The sequence below is a fragment of the Leopardus geoffroyi genome, chromosome B4 (assembly GCF_018350155.1).
Source record: "Leopardus geoffroyi isolate Oge1 chromosome B4, O.geoffroyi_Oge1_pat1.0, whole genome shotgun sequence".
NCBI classification, from domain to species: domain Eukaryota; kingdom Metazoa; phylum Chordata; class Mammalia; order Carnivora; family Felidae; genus Leopardus; species Leopardus geoffroyi.
This window is the reverse complement of record NC_059341.1, coordinates 12,750,117-12,766,044: the sequence shown is the minus strand read 5'-3', so window position 1 is coordinate 12,766,044 and position 15,928 is coordinate 12,750,117. Positions and strand designations below refer to the sequence as shown.

The following is a 15,928-nucleotide window of genomic DNA, read 5'->3' as shown; positions in this document are numbered from 1 at the left end:
TCCGAGCTGTCAGCACAGAGCCTGACGTGGGGCTTGAACTCACGAACCACGAGATCATGACCTGAGCCGAAGTTGGATGCTTAACCGACTGAGCCACCCAGGCGCCCCTGAACTGTCAGTTTTATACTGTTGTTTTCATTTGTCGAACGGAAATAGAGAAAAGTCGGTGTTTGAGCCCACGTGCTTATTTGCATGTAGCACAGGTGGACGGGAGCGAGGACGCTTATGTCCCTGCCGTTTCCCTGCTGATGAGTAAGCGATCCTGCCCTTGTCCTGAGACCCTCACTGAGACGCTGATTCTCCCTTTGGCTGTTGATCACTTTCCCCTAAGTCTGACTCCTTAAAGGAGCTTCCAGAGTTCGCGAAGGCCCTGCTCAGTTTCCCCTCTTACCGGTGGTTGTTGGACCACCGGTCTCTGCCTCCTCCTCCGAGGCTCGGCAACCATTGTCCTGTGATAAATGAGTCACTAGTCTGCCTCACTCTTCCTCTTTGATGCATTACTAGTATTAAGCTCTTCAAGCCTTTATTTTATTTTATTTTTTTTTTAATTTTTATTATTTTTTAAAAATTTTTTTTTCAACGTTTATTTATTTTTGGGGCAGAGAGAGACAGAGCATGAACGGGGGAGGGGCAGAGAGAGAGGGAGACACAGAATCGGAAACAGGCTCCAGGCTCTGAGCCATCGGCCCAGAGCCTGACGCGGGGCTCGAACTCACGGACCGCGAGATCGTGACCTGGCTGAAGTCGGACGCTTAACCGACTGCGCCACCCAGGCGCCCCTAAGCTCTTCAAGCCTTTAACAGTAAGTTTCTCCAGCGCCTTGCTCAGCTGTTTCCTCCCCAGGTTCTTTTGGGGTGAGGTGCCCACTTGTAGTTCAGCATCTCCCCTTTTGTTCCTGGGTTATCACAAGATCGTCACAGCATACCCCTTCCCCACCTTCCTAGCTTGGTGCATGTGTGCCTGTGTCTGCAGCACCCACACATCACCTCCCCACCCTTGTTGCCCCCTCCCGCCTGCATTTCCTTTAAATCACAGGGCTTCACATGGACCAGAAGGACCCGCCACAGCCTGGAAGCTCCTTGTTCCTTAAACTTCTGTTCTTTTTTTTTTTGATGCGTATTTTTTTTATTTTTTTTTTCTTAATGTTTTTATTTATTTTTGAGACAGAGAGAGACAGAGCATGAGCAGGGAAGGGGCAGAGAGAGAGGGAGACACAGAATCGGAAGCAGGCTCCAGGCTCTGAGCCATCAGCACAGAGCCCGATGCAGGGCTCGAACTCACGAACCGTGAGATCACGACCTTAGCCGAAGTCGGACGCTCAACCGACTGAGCCACCCGGGTGCCCCAATGCGTGTTTATTTTTGAGAAAGAGAGCGTGAGCTGAGGAGGGGCAGAGAGAAAGGGAGACACAGAATCCGAAGTAGGCTCCAGGCTCTGAGCCGTCAGCACAGAGCCCAATGCGGGGCTCAAACTCACGAACGGTGAGATCACGACCTGAGCCGAAGTCGGACGCTCAACCGACTGAGCCACCCGGGTGCCCCAATGCGTATTTATTTTTGAGAAAGAGAGAGTGAGCTGAGGAGGGGCAGAGAGAGAGGGAGACAAAGAATCCGAAGCAGGCTCCAGGCTCCGAGCTGTCAGCACAGAGCCGACGCGGGGCTTGAACTCACGAACCGTGAGATCACGACCTGAGCCGAAGCCGGATGCTCAACCGACTGGGCCACCCAGCCACCCCTCTTAAACTTCTGTTCTTACGCTAACTCTCACGCACTGTGTCAGTCTGGTTGGGCTGCCAGAAAAATACCGTAGACTGGGTGGCTTATAAACTACAGACATTTATTTCCTATAGTTCTGGAGCCACAGGAGTGTCTGAGGGAGGCATTCTAGGCAGGTGTGGGAGCTCGTCAAAGGCCCCGAGAGGAAAGAGTGACATGGAGGGAACGGTAAGGAGATGACTGTTGAAGAGCAGGCTGAGTGAAGGAGGCACAGAGTCGGAATCACGTGGGGCCTCGAAAGCTTCCGACCGGGGGCAGGGGGGCATCGGAGAGGGCAGATCTGGGGAGCACCACGGCCCCACCGGGGCTGCACAGGGATAGTTTTATGGTGCTGTGTGGGGACCAGACTGCAAGGCCAAGCAGAGGTGACACAGGAGGTGCCAGATGAGTGGCAGTTACAAGAATCGGGCAGGTGATAAATGATGATGAAGTGTTCAGTGTCTGGGTATTTTAGAGAGAACCAATGACATTTTCTGGTGGGTTGGGGGTAGGATGTGGGATGCAAGACAGAAGTCCACTACTGGGGCCCAAGGAGCAGAGCTTGGTGCTGGAGTTGCTGGTACATGACGGGAAAGCCGTGGGTGGGGGTGGGTCAGGGAGGAGGATAAGTCAGCAGTCCTGTTTGGCACACGCGGAGTTTGAGGTGCCTTCCAGATCGCCACACGGCGACGTTGAGTGGGCAGGTTTATACAGAATCCTAGATAAGCCTGCGGAAGGAGGAAGCCCAGTGACGTGGGGCTCAGCCACCTAGAGATGATGTGAGATGATGCCAGGCCTCAGTCCTGAATAAGACGAGATCTGAGGAAAAACCATAAGCACCAAACTTCAAAAGAAAAGAATATAAGTTCTGAAAAATGAAGTCATTCCTTAAGGTGTGAAGAACTCTGTTATGGTGTGTTGCTTCAGCTGGAATTTTCCACGTCCTCCTGAGGGTCTGTCTCTATTTTGATGTGTGAGAGGAGTATCTCTAAGCCTCACACTGTAATCACATTTATTGATGGGCCACGGGCATACAATAAACACACATTTAAAGGGTCCTATTGGGTAAGGTTTTGTTTTTGTTTTTTGTTTTTCTAAGTATTTTAATGTTTATTTATTTTTGGAAGAGAGAGACAGAGACAGAGCATGAGCAGGGGAGGGGCAGAGAGCGAGGGAGACACAGAATCCGAAGCAGGCTCCAGGCTCCGAGCGGTCAGCGCAGAGCCCGACGCGGGACTCGAACTCACGAACCGCGGTATCATGACCTGAGCCGACGTCAGATGCTTAGCCGACTGAGCCACCCAGGTGTCCATCTTTTTTAACTTTTTAAATTTATTTTGACAGAGAGAGAGTGTGTGTATGCACAAGCGGAGAAGGGGCAGAGAGAGAGAGAGAATCCCAAGCAGGCTCTGTGCTGTCAGCTTGGAGCCCAATGTGGGGCTCGATCCCATGATCCATGAGATCCTGGTCTGAACCGAAATCAAGAGTCGGGTGCTTAACCGACCTTGCCCCCCCTTGTTTGATAAGTTTTGTCATATGAAGCCATCACCATGATCCAGAATTGTAATTCCCTGCTTCCACTCAGTCACGTTTACTGAGACTCTTGTGTGTTTAAAGCTCCATGCTGGGAAGTGTGAAGGATCTAAGATGTAATCGCTCCCCCGGCCTCCTGTATTTGTTCTGTTGTAGCATCCAGACTCCCTGCACAGTTCTCCAATCACAAACTCATTTCAAGGCCTTTTCTAAAGTGTTTGCTGAAAGTACACTCAAGTTTGGTGTCCAGAGGGTTTGAAATGACGTATGTAGGCCACTTGACCTACCGGGACTGCTGGTTAAATCAGGAAAGAGGAACGATCAGGAGCCCTGCCATCTTTTGATCCGTCGTGATACAGGCAGAAAACATGTCCCTCGTTCCTTCTTTCGTGAAGCCGCCCAAACAGCAGGCTCGGCTCTGTCCTTATTTTCTGTGTGTAGTCAACACAATAATTACCTCCTGCCGAAAGCCCTGAGAAATTGTTTCTGTGTCCAATTAGAACTTTTGATTTGACTAGCAGATACACATAACGTCTTCACTTCTGTAACTACTCACTAATGATATGCACCCTGGATATTTTTAGATCTACCATTTGCCAAACGGCCATTGCATTTTAAGGCTTTGCATTTCCTGTGACAGCTTTTCCACTGAGAGACTTGTGGGACCGTGGGTGAAAAGGAAGGGGGGGGGTGCGGAATTCCTCTTTGGTTTTGGAATCCTCTCCCCTCCCTCCCTCCCCCGCCCCCCCTTCCCTTCCTTTCCCGGCCTTACGCCCACCCCCAGTTTTAAATGGGGAAGGAGTACAGTGGTTCTGGAAACTTGTCCTGTGCACGGTGCTGGGGCAGCAGAATGAGGAGCCCCACGAGCAGGTCTCCAGCAGGGTCTGGGGTGGTTCGTGGGGCAGCCAGGCAGTGTTGAAACCTCTGACAAGATGAACGGAGGAAGGGAGCCGCCAGTGCAGCTCGAGCTCGAGGAGTGCGAGGAGTCTCTGCCAGGCGTCTCCAGCACAGTCCTTTCCAGACAAGTCCGTTATGTAAATATCCAGGCCGCAGCCTCCAGCCCGGATCGCCTGCCCGGTCGAGATGTCAAAGGTAGCTGCAAAAACTTCCGTGAAAGCAAGCAGAGCTCCTCAGCTCTCCCCTCACTCAGCTCTTTATTGGGGCATCTGGGCAGGCAGGGGGTGTGGGGGGGGTGGTGGTGAAGGCTTGCTGTTATCTCCGGGAGCTGGGACCCCCTCCCCCACTGCGGGACTGTGGCTTTCCAGACGGGGTCATCCACGGCCTTTCAATGTGCTCTGCTGCGATGCTTCTGCAATTTTGGTCTGATCTGAGCATGAATCTCAAAAGGGCCAGCTGTTGGGCTGGAATGCTTCCTTCCAAGCCTGGAGGACTTGACGTCTGAGCCCTGGGCCCCTGGACTCAAGCATGACAGGCGCGAGTGGCTGCTTCGTGTCCCCTGGAGGTTCTGTGAAAGCAGGTGGCCATGTCCCTTTCTTAGGTGGCCTTCTCCCCCTGTGCCGCAAGAGTCCCCTAAGAGGGGAATTCCAAAGACCTAAGAATAGAATTGCAGTGTCTTACAGGTGGTCTCCAAATCGCGCTTCCGTCCCCTACATCCCCGGGGATAACGGAGAGCTTGCCTGTCATTAACAAAGGGCATTGTTTAAGCGAAGGAAAACCCGCCTCCAAATTGTGTGGCAAGACGCCCCAGCTACCGGTGATGGCCACGGTCATTTGACACGTGGCCCTATAGCTCATACGCGCTACAAAGAGTGCATGTGTTCCTCAGCCTGGGTTCTGGGCTCTGTGTCTACAGAACAGGCGTATCAAAACCGGTCTCACTGAAGGCAGAGTAAGTTGTATAGTACCTGTATTTTGGGGTTGCCCTTGAAATACGTAAGGATATATGTTATGTGAATATATGTTTATGAATTCGTATAAAAATAGGTGCTGAGCGCCTGTTCGGACAGTCTTGTCATTCTGTGTCAGTCACACGTATAGTATCATTTTAATGTCAACAGAATGCGTACGGCAAAAATGTGATTCGTAAGACCCATAGTCGTAAATCGTGTTGTCTCATCCCGCTAATCACAGTATAATCACAATAAGGAAAAATTGGGGGAAAAAAATCTGTAATTTAAAATCACAGATTGAATTAGACGTTAGAGCATGTAGGCAAATTCATCATGTTACCAAGAAAATGTCATTGAAGTTCTTGGTCACCAAGTGCATGGATACAAAACCAGGCATGTAGCCACTGCACACAGCCTTGTATTTTAAACACAGGACATTGGCCTGCACGTTTGCACGAAGGACATGGGTAGGAAAAAAAAGCAGAGTGTGTTTGTGCCTGCCAGTCGGTAGTGTGGTTTTTCAAAAAACTCGTGAAGCCGGGAGTGGATGTTGCCAATATTTGGTTCATCGAATGTAATATTGTGGCAGGAAGTGTTATAATACATGAGTTATCGGAAACGAATTTTCTTTTTAAATTCTTGTCTGTAGGTGTGCACAGGTACCTGTGACATACCTTAGGGTGTTTCTGTCCCACCTCCCACCCCCCCGGAGGTCAGTAATCCTTTCTACAACGTCCCTGGCTAAAGGTCTTCCGGCCCCTTCCTGATCTCATGCGGTGATGACGGGGCCACCCATTCCATTTTGAGCAGTGACGGTCTGTTTGAAAGTTCTCCCTTCTGTTGAATTCAGATGTGTCTCCTGGAACTTTTCTGCTCGTTGATTCCATTTCTGCCCACCCAAGCAAAGTTCTTCAGGCTCCTTACTAAATCATTAAATTTAATCATCATATTAGCATGAAATCATTAAATTAGCAAGTCTCTACATCCAGGCATGCCCCGTTGAATTTATACCTGGTTTTGTGTTTTTTCTTTTTTTTTTTAGGGTTTCTTCATTTTTCAGAGAGAGAGAGAGAGAGAGAGGGAGAGAGAGACAAAGCGTGAGTGGGGGAGGGCAGAGAGAGAGGGAGACAGAATCTGAAGCAGGCTCCAGGCTCTGAGCTGTCTGCACAGGGCCCAGTGTGGGGCTCAAACTTATGAACCAGGAGATCATGACCTGAGCCGAAGTCGGACACTTAACCGACGGAGCCCCCCAGGCGCCCCGAATTTATACCTGTTGTCTCCATGGCATCGACACCCTCCCTCTTCCCTCACTAGCATGTCTTGGCCTGGGCCATAGATTATAGTGCAGCCTTTCCACTAGAATCTTTGTCGTATAGGCTGGCATTTAGTTTTCCTGAGAAGACCTCATTTCCAGATCTTTACCCAATCTGGTTACTATTCTTTGCCTTGCTCTGCTTTCCTTCGTTTCCCATGTAAAATATGGCGCCCACAGTGAACGTAGGTTCCCAGAAATGGCTTAACCGTGGCGGCGTGTGGGAGGGTTTAATTCCATTACTCAGGATGTTGTGCTTCTAGCGTGTGAACTAAGAATCAGACCCCCAAACTGTGAATGATGCGATCCCAGCTGTTTTAGATTTTGAAGGTACCGTCTACACCTCCCTGTGAGCTGTAACTTTGGTCAGCACACTTTCTTCGTCCGGTTGTAAGTCATGGGGGGATAATGCAGATATTGAGAAAGACAGCTGATATCTAGTATTTCCTTACCGTTTTCCAAGTGCATGTGTATCTTCTGCGGCACTGAGCCTCAACACTGCAGATTCCCTCATTTCTGCGTCAGTTAGGGTTAAATCGATTTGAACACGATGTTCAGGGGCTCCTTACTATTTCATCAGTGATGGAGCCACCCTCAGGCCATTGAGGGTATGGTTGCTCCTCCCTTTTGTCAGCATAAATGAATGGCTTTCTCCTCTCTCCCTGTCCACCCACCACTCTCTGCTTTCACCTCTTCTGCACGGTCCACGTTTCCAGAATGCACCCCCTTCTCTCCCATTCCAGGCCTCCTGACATCAGGCTGCCTCTGCAAGACGTCCCGTTGCTCACATGTTACTTGCTCACCTGAGTATTGCCCAGTCCCCCCCAGATGGGAGTGACGGTCCCTCCCAACCTGTGCCCAGAACATCTGACGCCCACCCTGTTGTCACACAGATTACACCGTACTCACCGGGGAACTTCGGTATTTCCTCGTGGGACAGAGAAGCTCAATAAACATAGGAACAAAATCGTGCGCATCATCATATATCTAATAAGATGCCCTGCACATAATTCTGTACCATAAACACTGGCTGAATGAACACAAGCTGTGGTAGACATTATCCCACATCACCCTTTAACCCTGCCTCTCTAATCTCATGAGCATGGGTCACTAGATTACTCTCCAGCTTCCTGGAGAAGGAGACACATCTCTTTAGAAGAGAAATTACCCAGCCATAGCATATGAACTCTTTAGCCATGGGCAGCTTAATTTTCTTTCCCATAGGGTACTAGTAACCTTCGCATTACGTTGTAATTATCTACTAATGAAATAATTTTATCTTTAATATATTAACCCCTCATTATAGTTGCCATCACCCTCTCCCCAAAGTTTGCAGTTGCTTTTTCTTTCTTTCTCTCTCTCTTTCTTGCTTTCTTTTACATTTATTTATTTTTGAGAGACAGAGAGAGACAGCGTGAGCAGGGTTGGGGCAGAGAGAGAGGGAGACACAGAATCAGAAGCAGGATCCAGGCTCCGAGCTTTCAGCACAGAGCCCGACGCGGGGCTCGAACCCACGAACCGTGAGATTGTGACCTGAGCCGAAGTCGGACGCTTAACTGACCGAGTCACCCAGGTGCCCCATTGCGGTTGCTTTTTCTTTTGCTCAGGGTGTTTGCGAAGTACAATTACTTCTCTTTTTTTAAATGACGTGTTTTAGTCTAATATATACATTTTTCCCTTGGAGCTCACGCATTGCTTTCATGCTCAGAAAGCCTTCGTAAATAAATCACCTATTTTTAACATTACCTTTATGAACCATGTGGAATTTATTTCAGGGCCAGAGGTGCAGTTAGTTTATGTTGTATTAGCTAGCCCCACCATTTCCCTCCTTGCTTGAGAAGGTTGAAAGGAACCCAGAACTGGGTAGTAAGTTGTTCAGCGGCTCGTCTTGGAACAAAATCCATTGGCTGCAGACAATGAAAACACTACTTTCCCCCCTCGTCTTGCTTCCAACATATCTTTGAAGGCTCTTTGATTGTTCTTAGGCTTTCCTTCTTTCACATGTCAACTTGGGTTCTCCGCCTCTGTCCGTTTGTGACACACTGAAAATATTCCTCCTGTTTTTACAGGATATAAAGTTGCCCTGCGCCCCCTTGACACATTGTATATGTTGTACCCAAATCTCGGGAGTTCTCTTTGTGGATACGTTGTGTTCTTTGGATGTCTGCATCTTCATGCTTTCCTCCAATTTCATTTTTTTTTTAATTTTTTTTTAACATTTATTTATTTTTTGAGACAGAGAGAGACAGAGCATGAACGGGGGAGGGGCAGAGAGAGAGGGAGACACAGAATGGGAAGCAGGCTCCAGGCTCTGAGCCATCAGCCCAGAGCCCGACGCGGGGCTCGAACTCCTGGACCGCGAGATCGTGACCTGAGCTGAAGTCGGATGCTTAACCGACCGAGCCACCCAGGCGCCCCACTCCAATTTCATTTTTATTATGTCATGAAATTGTTACTTGTTAAGTCTCCATTCTACATCCTTTTAGCTCCACAGAGTCAACCTTTTCGTTGTTGTTTTTCCGAACTTTTAACAACTGTTTTCCTCGTGTCCGGGGTCCCTGTCTGACTCGTCAGCCCTCCTTTTCTACTGTAAAGATTCTCAGCACGGTCATCAAAGTGAAAGAACTATAGTTATTTGACTCTTGCTTCGGGAGAAGCATCTCCATCCTACCCCAAGACTCCGCCGCTAAGATACAAGAGCCAAATGCAACATGACACAGAACCCCTGTGATTTTCTTGGCGTCTGTCCTTAACTTACGGTGGGATGTTAGCTGGGTAGGTAGGTTCTTACTGCTTCTTTGCATCTTTTGTTTCTTCGGGGTTAATACCTCGCTCGGCCGCACAGAGAGGACGTCTGCATGGACACCTGTGCTGGGAATGGTGCGTAAGAGTAACACCCCGCACCTGCCCAGAGAAACAGGTGCAAGAACCTTCGTCTCCTCCGTGAACGCTGCAGACTGCGGCCTGATGGCGTGTGTTGTCCGGCCAGTATTGATGCACGTGGCGTGTGCTGACTTTCCCGAACGTCCTTTTTTAGGCCAACTCCAGAGTTCCTCACGTCAGCTCTCCTGTTGGCGATTGCCAGCTAGCGCAGGATGGCTGTGGGAGACGCTTCCGCTGGGGAGAAGGACTGGCCATCCAGGGCCCCTGTCTGGATGAAGTGTCCCCTCCGCATATAGCCAGGGCCGCCACAGAGCTCTGCTCAGCGCAGGGGACAGCTGTCCACGCCAGTATCCTAACCCACCCTGCCGAGTATCAAACTTCTTGTGTGAGTGGACAGAAAGCCTCAGCCTCACCTGGGCCATCCTGGAGTTGGGTGGGGAGGTTCACTGTGTCCTGCTCAGAGAGGCCTCGCATTTCCCTACTGGAAACTTCTAAAGGTCATACTGATGGAGAGCCTCCTACGCCCCAAACGTTAGGAATGACCTGCATTAACTTAGTTATTCCTCACAGCAGCCCCTCGGGGGTGGCACCATGACTGTCTCAGTCACGTTGAGGGAATGAGACACGGGCTGGTTCAGTGACACAGTGACACAGTGACACAGCGGGTCGCCCCCGGCTCGCCTGTGGTGAAGCCGGCGTAAAACACAAACCCACGCAGTCAGGCTCCGAGCCAGCCTCCCGTCCTCCATGAGCCCCGGGGAGTAGACCGGGCAGAGTGACGGGGGGGGGACACAGTGCCTCAGGCCTGGGGCAGCGGCCGGACGGGGTGGGCGAGGGGAAAGCACGAGCGTCCGCAGAGCTGGGTCTGGAAGAATGAGCAAAAGCCAATGTCCGTCTCTCCCTCCAGCCAGGGGTCACTGGTAAGAAGTGTGACCGTGGCTCTTTGTCATCGCGGTGTCTTGGCAGCTGGCTCAGCCCGGGACCCCCAGCTCCTTTCCTCTGTCGGGAGTAGGCTCTGGACCCTTCCCGCCCCCTCTGCAAATACTAATGGGAATGGCAGTAATCACAGCCCAGGGCGGGTAGGATCAAGTCTCCGTGTGTGCGCGGGGCGTCCGGGACCCTGGGTCTGGCAGAAAGCACCAGCCTGCGGACAGTCCGCTTACCGCTCTCGAGGCATCGGTGGGAGGGGAACGCAGAAAGGCCTGCTGCCCTCCGGGACGCCGGACGCCTCCCCTGCGCCGAAGGGAACCGAAGCCAGCTTTCCGCCCTGCTCGCCAGCTGGGGACCTGCAGTGCAGGGCCTAACCGCGGGGCCCGTGCATTCCGGGCTCCCGGTGTCCATCTCCTCCTGACCGTCTATCAGAGGGGTTGGCCTCAGACAGACGAGGGGGATGGTCTGTCCCGCTCTGGCCCGTCGGTCGCGCCGACGGGACCTTGTCTCTCCAAGTCTGCGACTACCGGCCTCCACGTCAATAGCTTGTCCTCCAATTGCAGTGTTTTGTTGGAAGGTGGGAAGAGTACCCTTCCCTCTTTCCTTGCTTCCCTCCTCCCTCCCTCCCCCTTCCCTCCTCCCTCTTTTCCTCCTCCCCCCTTCCCTCCCTCCTTCCCTTCCCCCTCCTTCCCTCGTCCCTCCTTCCCTTCCCCCTCCTTCCCTCCCTCACTCCCTTCCCCCTCCTTCCCTCCCTCCTCCCCTCCCCCCTTCCCCCTCCTTCCCTCCCTCCTCCCCTCCTCCCTCTTTCCCTCCCTCCTTCCTCCTCCCTCCTTCCCTCCTCCCTCCTTCCCTCCTCCCTCCTTCCCTCCTTCCCTCCTCCCCTCCTTCCCTCCTTCCCTCCTCCCTCCTTCCCCCCTCCCTCTTTCCCTCCCCCCTCCTTCCCTCCTCCCTCCTTCCCTCCCTCTTTCCCTCCCCCCTCCTTCCCTCCCTCCTCCCCCCTCCCTCCTTCCCCCCTCTCTCTTTCCCTCCCCCCTCCTTCCCTCCCTCCTCTCCTCCTCTCCTCCTCCCTCTTTCCCTCCTCCCTCTTTCCCTCCCTCCTTCCCTCCTCCCTCTCTCCCTCTCCCCTCCTTCCCTCCCCCCTTCCTTCCTCTCTCCTTCCCTCCTCTCTCTTTCCCTCCCCCTCCTTCCCTCCCTCCTTTCCTCCTCCCTCTTTCCCTCCCTCCTCCCTCTCTCCTTCCCCCCTCCTTCCCTCCCCCCTCCCCTCCTCCCTCTTTCCCTCTCTCCTTTCCTCCTCCCTCTCTCCCTCCCCCCTCCTTCCCTACCCCCTCCTTCCCTACCCCCTCCTTCCCTCCCTCCTTCCCTCCTTCCTTCCCTCCTCCCTCCTTCCTTCCCTCCCCCCCTCCTCCCTCTTTCCCTCCTTCCTTTCCTCCTCCTTCTCTCCCTCCCCCCTTCCCTCCCCCTTCACTCCTCCCCCCTTCCCTCCCCCCTTCTCTCCTCCCTCCTTCCCTCCTCCCTCTTTCCCTCCCCCTCCTTCCCTCCCTCCTTCCCTCCTCCCTCTTTCCCTCCCTCCTTTCCTCCTCCCTCTCTCCCTCCCCCCTCCTTCCCTCCCTCCTTCCCTCCTCCCTCGTTCCTTCCCTCCTTCCCTCCTCCCTCCCTCCTTCTCCACAGCCCACAGCTTCACTCTGGGTCAGAGTTCCTCTTCACCAGGATCACCAAGCCCAGCATTGGAGCTTCCTGTCTGCCCTCACTGCTTAACTGTCTGGGTCCACTTCCTCGTCTTCTAAACGTCAGACCCAGAGAATGTTAGTGCTTCCTGAGCCTCTGCCCTGCAGCACCACCTGGGGAGAATGGGGATGGCTTGTCCTGTAGGACTTGTGGCTCCATCACACGCGACGCTGGTCGTCTGGGTGGCAGAGTCCGGGTTCGCACCGTCTACCCCAGAGCAGCGAGCGGCCCTGTGCTGCCCTCAAGCCCTAAGCGCACCCACAGCACCACGACTTGTTTTCCCGCGGAGAAAACCCCATTCCTTTTGCTGAAGGCAGAAGCAGGATCTGAGCAACTGTGGCCTTAAAACAGGCTTTACAGGGACGCCTGGGGGCTCAGTCGGTTAAGTGTCTGACTTCGGCTCAGGTCATGATCTCACGGTTCATGAGTTCGAGCCCCACGTCAGGCTCTGTGCTGTCGACTTAGAGCCTGCTTCAGACCCTCTCTGCTCTCCCTCTGCCCCTGCCCCACTCGTGCTTGCTCTCTCTCTCAAAATAAATAAACATTAAAAAAAAAAAGACTCTTAAAAAACATGCTTTACAGATGTCCTCTGGTAAAGCATTGGACCAGCTTGTGCCCTCATCAAACGCAAACGTGTGGGAGGTTGAGCTTGGAAGAATGCAAGGCTAGTTGAGCTTTCATAATCCGTCGCATCGCCATGTGAATTTGTTTGTAATAGAGCCCCTCGCTAATCACTTTCATCTGGGTGTTAGAGGTTACAACTGGATTCTGCAGCCAAGAGTCTCAAGGACACGCCTGTGTGTGTCTTTCTCTTCGGTCCACCTTGTGGTCAAGGCGGAGGTGAAACAGTTTGCCAGAGGACAGGGGGCAAAACAGGGACAAGGTCATTCTCTCTGAATCAGACTTCTGGTGTTTGTCACCTTGTGTCTCCTTCCACTGCTGTGTTATTTTAATATGATGTCACGTAAAGACAGAAAAGGTAGGTTTGAGATGGGGGAGAGGAGATTATGGATGATAAAGCTGGGTAAAATACCCTTAATCTTTAAAGATTATGGGCAGAGGCTCCCCAGGCCTGTTTTGATATTATAATATTACATTATAACAATTTATTGTCTCTGGGATTTCCATGCTACAGGTTAAGTGTGAGCATCAGCAAATGTATGCGTATTTTCCACAAATTTTAATTTGCCCCAAGTCCTTTCTGTCTGCGTGTTCGCGGTGAGCTGCGTTTCTTGAGGCCGCCGTGAAAGTATCGCCTTCGTTCGTCTCTTGGAGGTGACAGTGTTGGGATCGTTGAGATTTTGTGATCCTGTGACTTTCTGGCACCTGAGCCGGGTCGCTGGGGCTTCGTCAGTCCGAGAGGAAGCTCTCAGAAGAACGAGGGAGGGATGTGACGTGTGGAGCTGACCCCAAGAGCAGACGCTCCAACAGTGAGTTGTGCTGGGACATTGTAGTCATGTCTCTGGAATTTCCTTCTGAGCCACAGACCGGCCCAGGTCAAAGGGCGGATTGTGAGGCGTTGGGTAGCACACCCCCCATGTGGCAGCCTTGGGATGCTCTGTGGTCTAACGGACCAGGCTAGGACAGGAGGCTTGTCTCTGTGTTGGGGCCTTGGCTTGCATGCTTTTGAAATCCGAATTTTCTACATGATGATAAAATTTTAAAGGATAGGATTTTAGGATTTTGGAGGGGGGAGCAGTATCGATAACTTTCCTAAATGAAGATGTTTTGGAAATGTGAATTCTTCACTTTATACAATCCTAGTGAGTCTTTAATATTTCTTTTTTTTTTTTTTTAATGTTTATTCATTTTGAGAAAGAGCGAGACAGAGCATGAGCAGGGGAGGGGCAGCGAGAGAGGGGAGACACAGAATCCGAAGCAGGCTCCAGGCTCCGAGCTGTCAGCACAGAGCCCGACATGGGGCTCGAACCCACGAGCCGTGAGATCATGACCTGAGCCGAAGTTGGAGGCTTAACTGACTGAGCCACCCAGGCGCCCTGAGTCTTTAATATTTCTCATTTTATTGCCTGAGAAAGTCACTGTCTCTAAAACGAATAGGAGTCGCAACACGATAACTTACTGGGCCCAGAGACCAACCAAGTGGGCGTGGGGAAGCAAGGTTCAAAGGTATTTTTGCCGGCTGTGAATGCTGCCTCCCCTCCCCTGTGCCCACCCTGCCCTCACCCAACTGCCGGGTGCCTCAGGATCAGTCTCGCTATAAATGTGCCTCAGGAAATGTAATGGTCACACGTGCTAATGAAATGCTTTTTAGTTTTTATTTTTGAAAGCCACGTGCGTTTCCAAGCTCAGAATCAGTGACCCCTGTAACCATTTGTACACCTGCGTTAGGTTTCTATGAAAATGTCATAGACAGTGGAACTCGGGTTATTTCTTTAATTTTTTTTTTTTAATGTTTATTTTTGAGACATTAAGAGAGCATGAGCGGGGGAGAGGTAGAGAAAGAGGGAGGCACAGAATCGGAAACAGGCTCCAGGCTCTGAGCGCTCAGCACAGAGCCCGACGCGGGGCTCGAACTCACAGACCGCAAGATCATGACCTGAGCCCAAGTCCCGACGCTCAACCGGCTGAGCCCCGAACTCGGGTTATTTCTTCAGAGTGCTTCCTCCCTTCGTGTGTACCACAGTGCGTAAATTATTTGGCAAGGGACAAAAACAGGAGAGGGAGGAGGGAGAGCAGGAGGGAGTGGTGATGGGAAAGGGAAAGGTGATGTGTAGAGAAAAGAGTCATAATGCGAAGCCTAGTAACTTCTGGTCGCCATTTTTTTTCATTCCACCTGCAGAGAGAGGATGTGCTGGGTTGTTCGTCTTCAGTATTCCGACCCAACCCGTGTGACCGTTACAATTCTCATTTGTAAACTCACGAATGTGATTCGATACATTAAAAAACACAGGCGATCTAGAACCGATTCGTTGAGAAAGAAGCTTCTCAGGACCCATTTCCTCTGGCTAACCTCAAACACCGTGATTTTGTTTTTCTAGATAAAGTTTCTTGTTTTTACATTTGTTTTAACTGAAAAAAAAAAAAAAAAGTCAGTCATATTTGGATGGTTTGGGAGGAAACTGCCCGTACGCTTATTACCCTAGCACACCAACTATTTTTATGTTGGCCTCTCGATTCCTGTCCACACGCGCGATGATTTTATAGGCTGCCTTTAAACTACACATACCGTTTCATTTTCGGCTCTGCTCACCTAAGCTAGCGTCGTAAATGCACGTCTCTGTTTATGCACAGTCCTCCTGATTCCGTGTGTGTCTTAACCGCAGAGTTGGATCAACAGCGTGGACACCCGGCTTCCAAAGTAACGCTTTTCTATATATCCTTGAGCATCACGGTGCATTTGGCAGGCCTCTGCTTGGTGTAGAATTGTATTTGTGGCAAGACGATTTATGTTGGGGTAACGGCCAGCTGACATCTACAAGAAGCCGTGTTCTCCGAAAGGATTTCCTCTGAGAGGGACGCCAAGGCTCCCAATTGTGTCTGAGCAGCTGAAAATGAAAACAAGCAAAGCACTATTATTTTACAATTGTTCAGTTTCAAAAGAAAACTTGAGTAGGCCTGGCAAGGCAGACAAAGCTGCAGATGTCCACTCTTTCCCGCACACGCCCAGGATGGTGAACCTTTTCTGAACTGATGAGAACAGGACGGGCCCGTCTTCCTTCAGTCCGGAACAACAAACCATCCCCCTTTTGAGGAAAAAAAAAAAAAAAAAAAAAAGCCCCATCAGTGCCATCAAAAGACAGGCATACTTTCAAAATCACGATGATTCAAAGTTGGGTTTCTGTTTGGACTCAGTTCTCTGGGCTGCGTTCCCCCCCTGCCCCTACCACCCAGGGACATTTTGCCTTCCCAAAGGGAGGCAGCGTGTAAATTCCCTGGTAACACAGGGTGCGTGGTCATAAATTCCCCAGGCCTGAAAATGG

At 51.3% G+C, this 15,928-nt stretch overlaps 1 protein-coding gene across 12 annotated transcripts in view; it reads left to right on the top strand.

Annotated features, from left to right (window-relative positions):
• The window catches only part of FRMD4A (FERM domain containing 4A), a 612,832-nt gene that overhangs the window by 401,830 nt on the left and 195,074 nt on the right, over positions 1–15,928 (top strand). Inside the window, exon 1 of one of the 12 annotated variants that reach the window (XM_045464726.1) lies at positions 4,145–4,379. The exons of the other annotated variants lie outside the window; for them this stretch is intronic. Within the exon in view, the coding sequence (XP_045320682.1) occupies positions 4,371–4,379 (9 nt within the window). The 5' untranslated portion in view covers positions 4,145–4,370. Of the gene's footprint in view, positions 1–4,144; positions 4,380–15,928 lie in introns of those variants that run through there. 12 annotated transcript variants of the gene reach the window in all.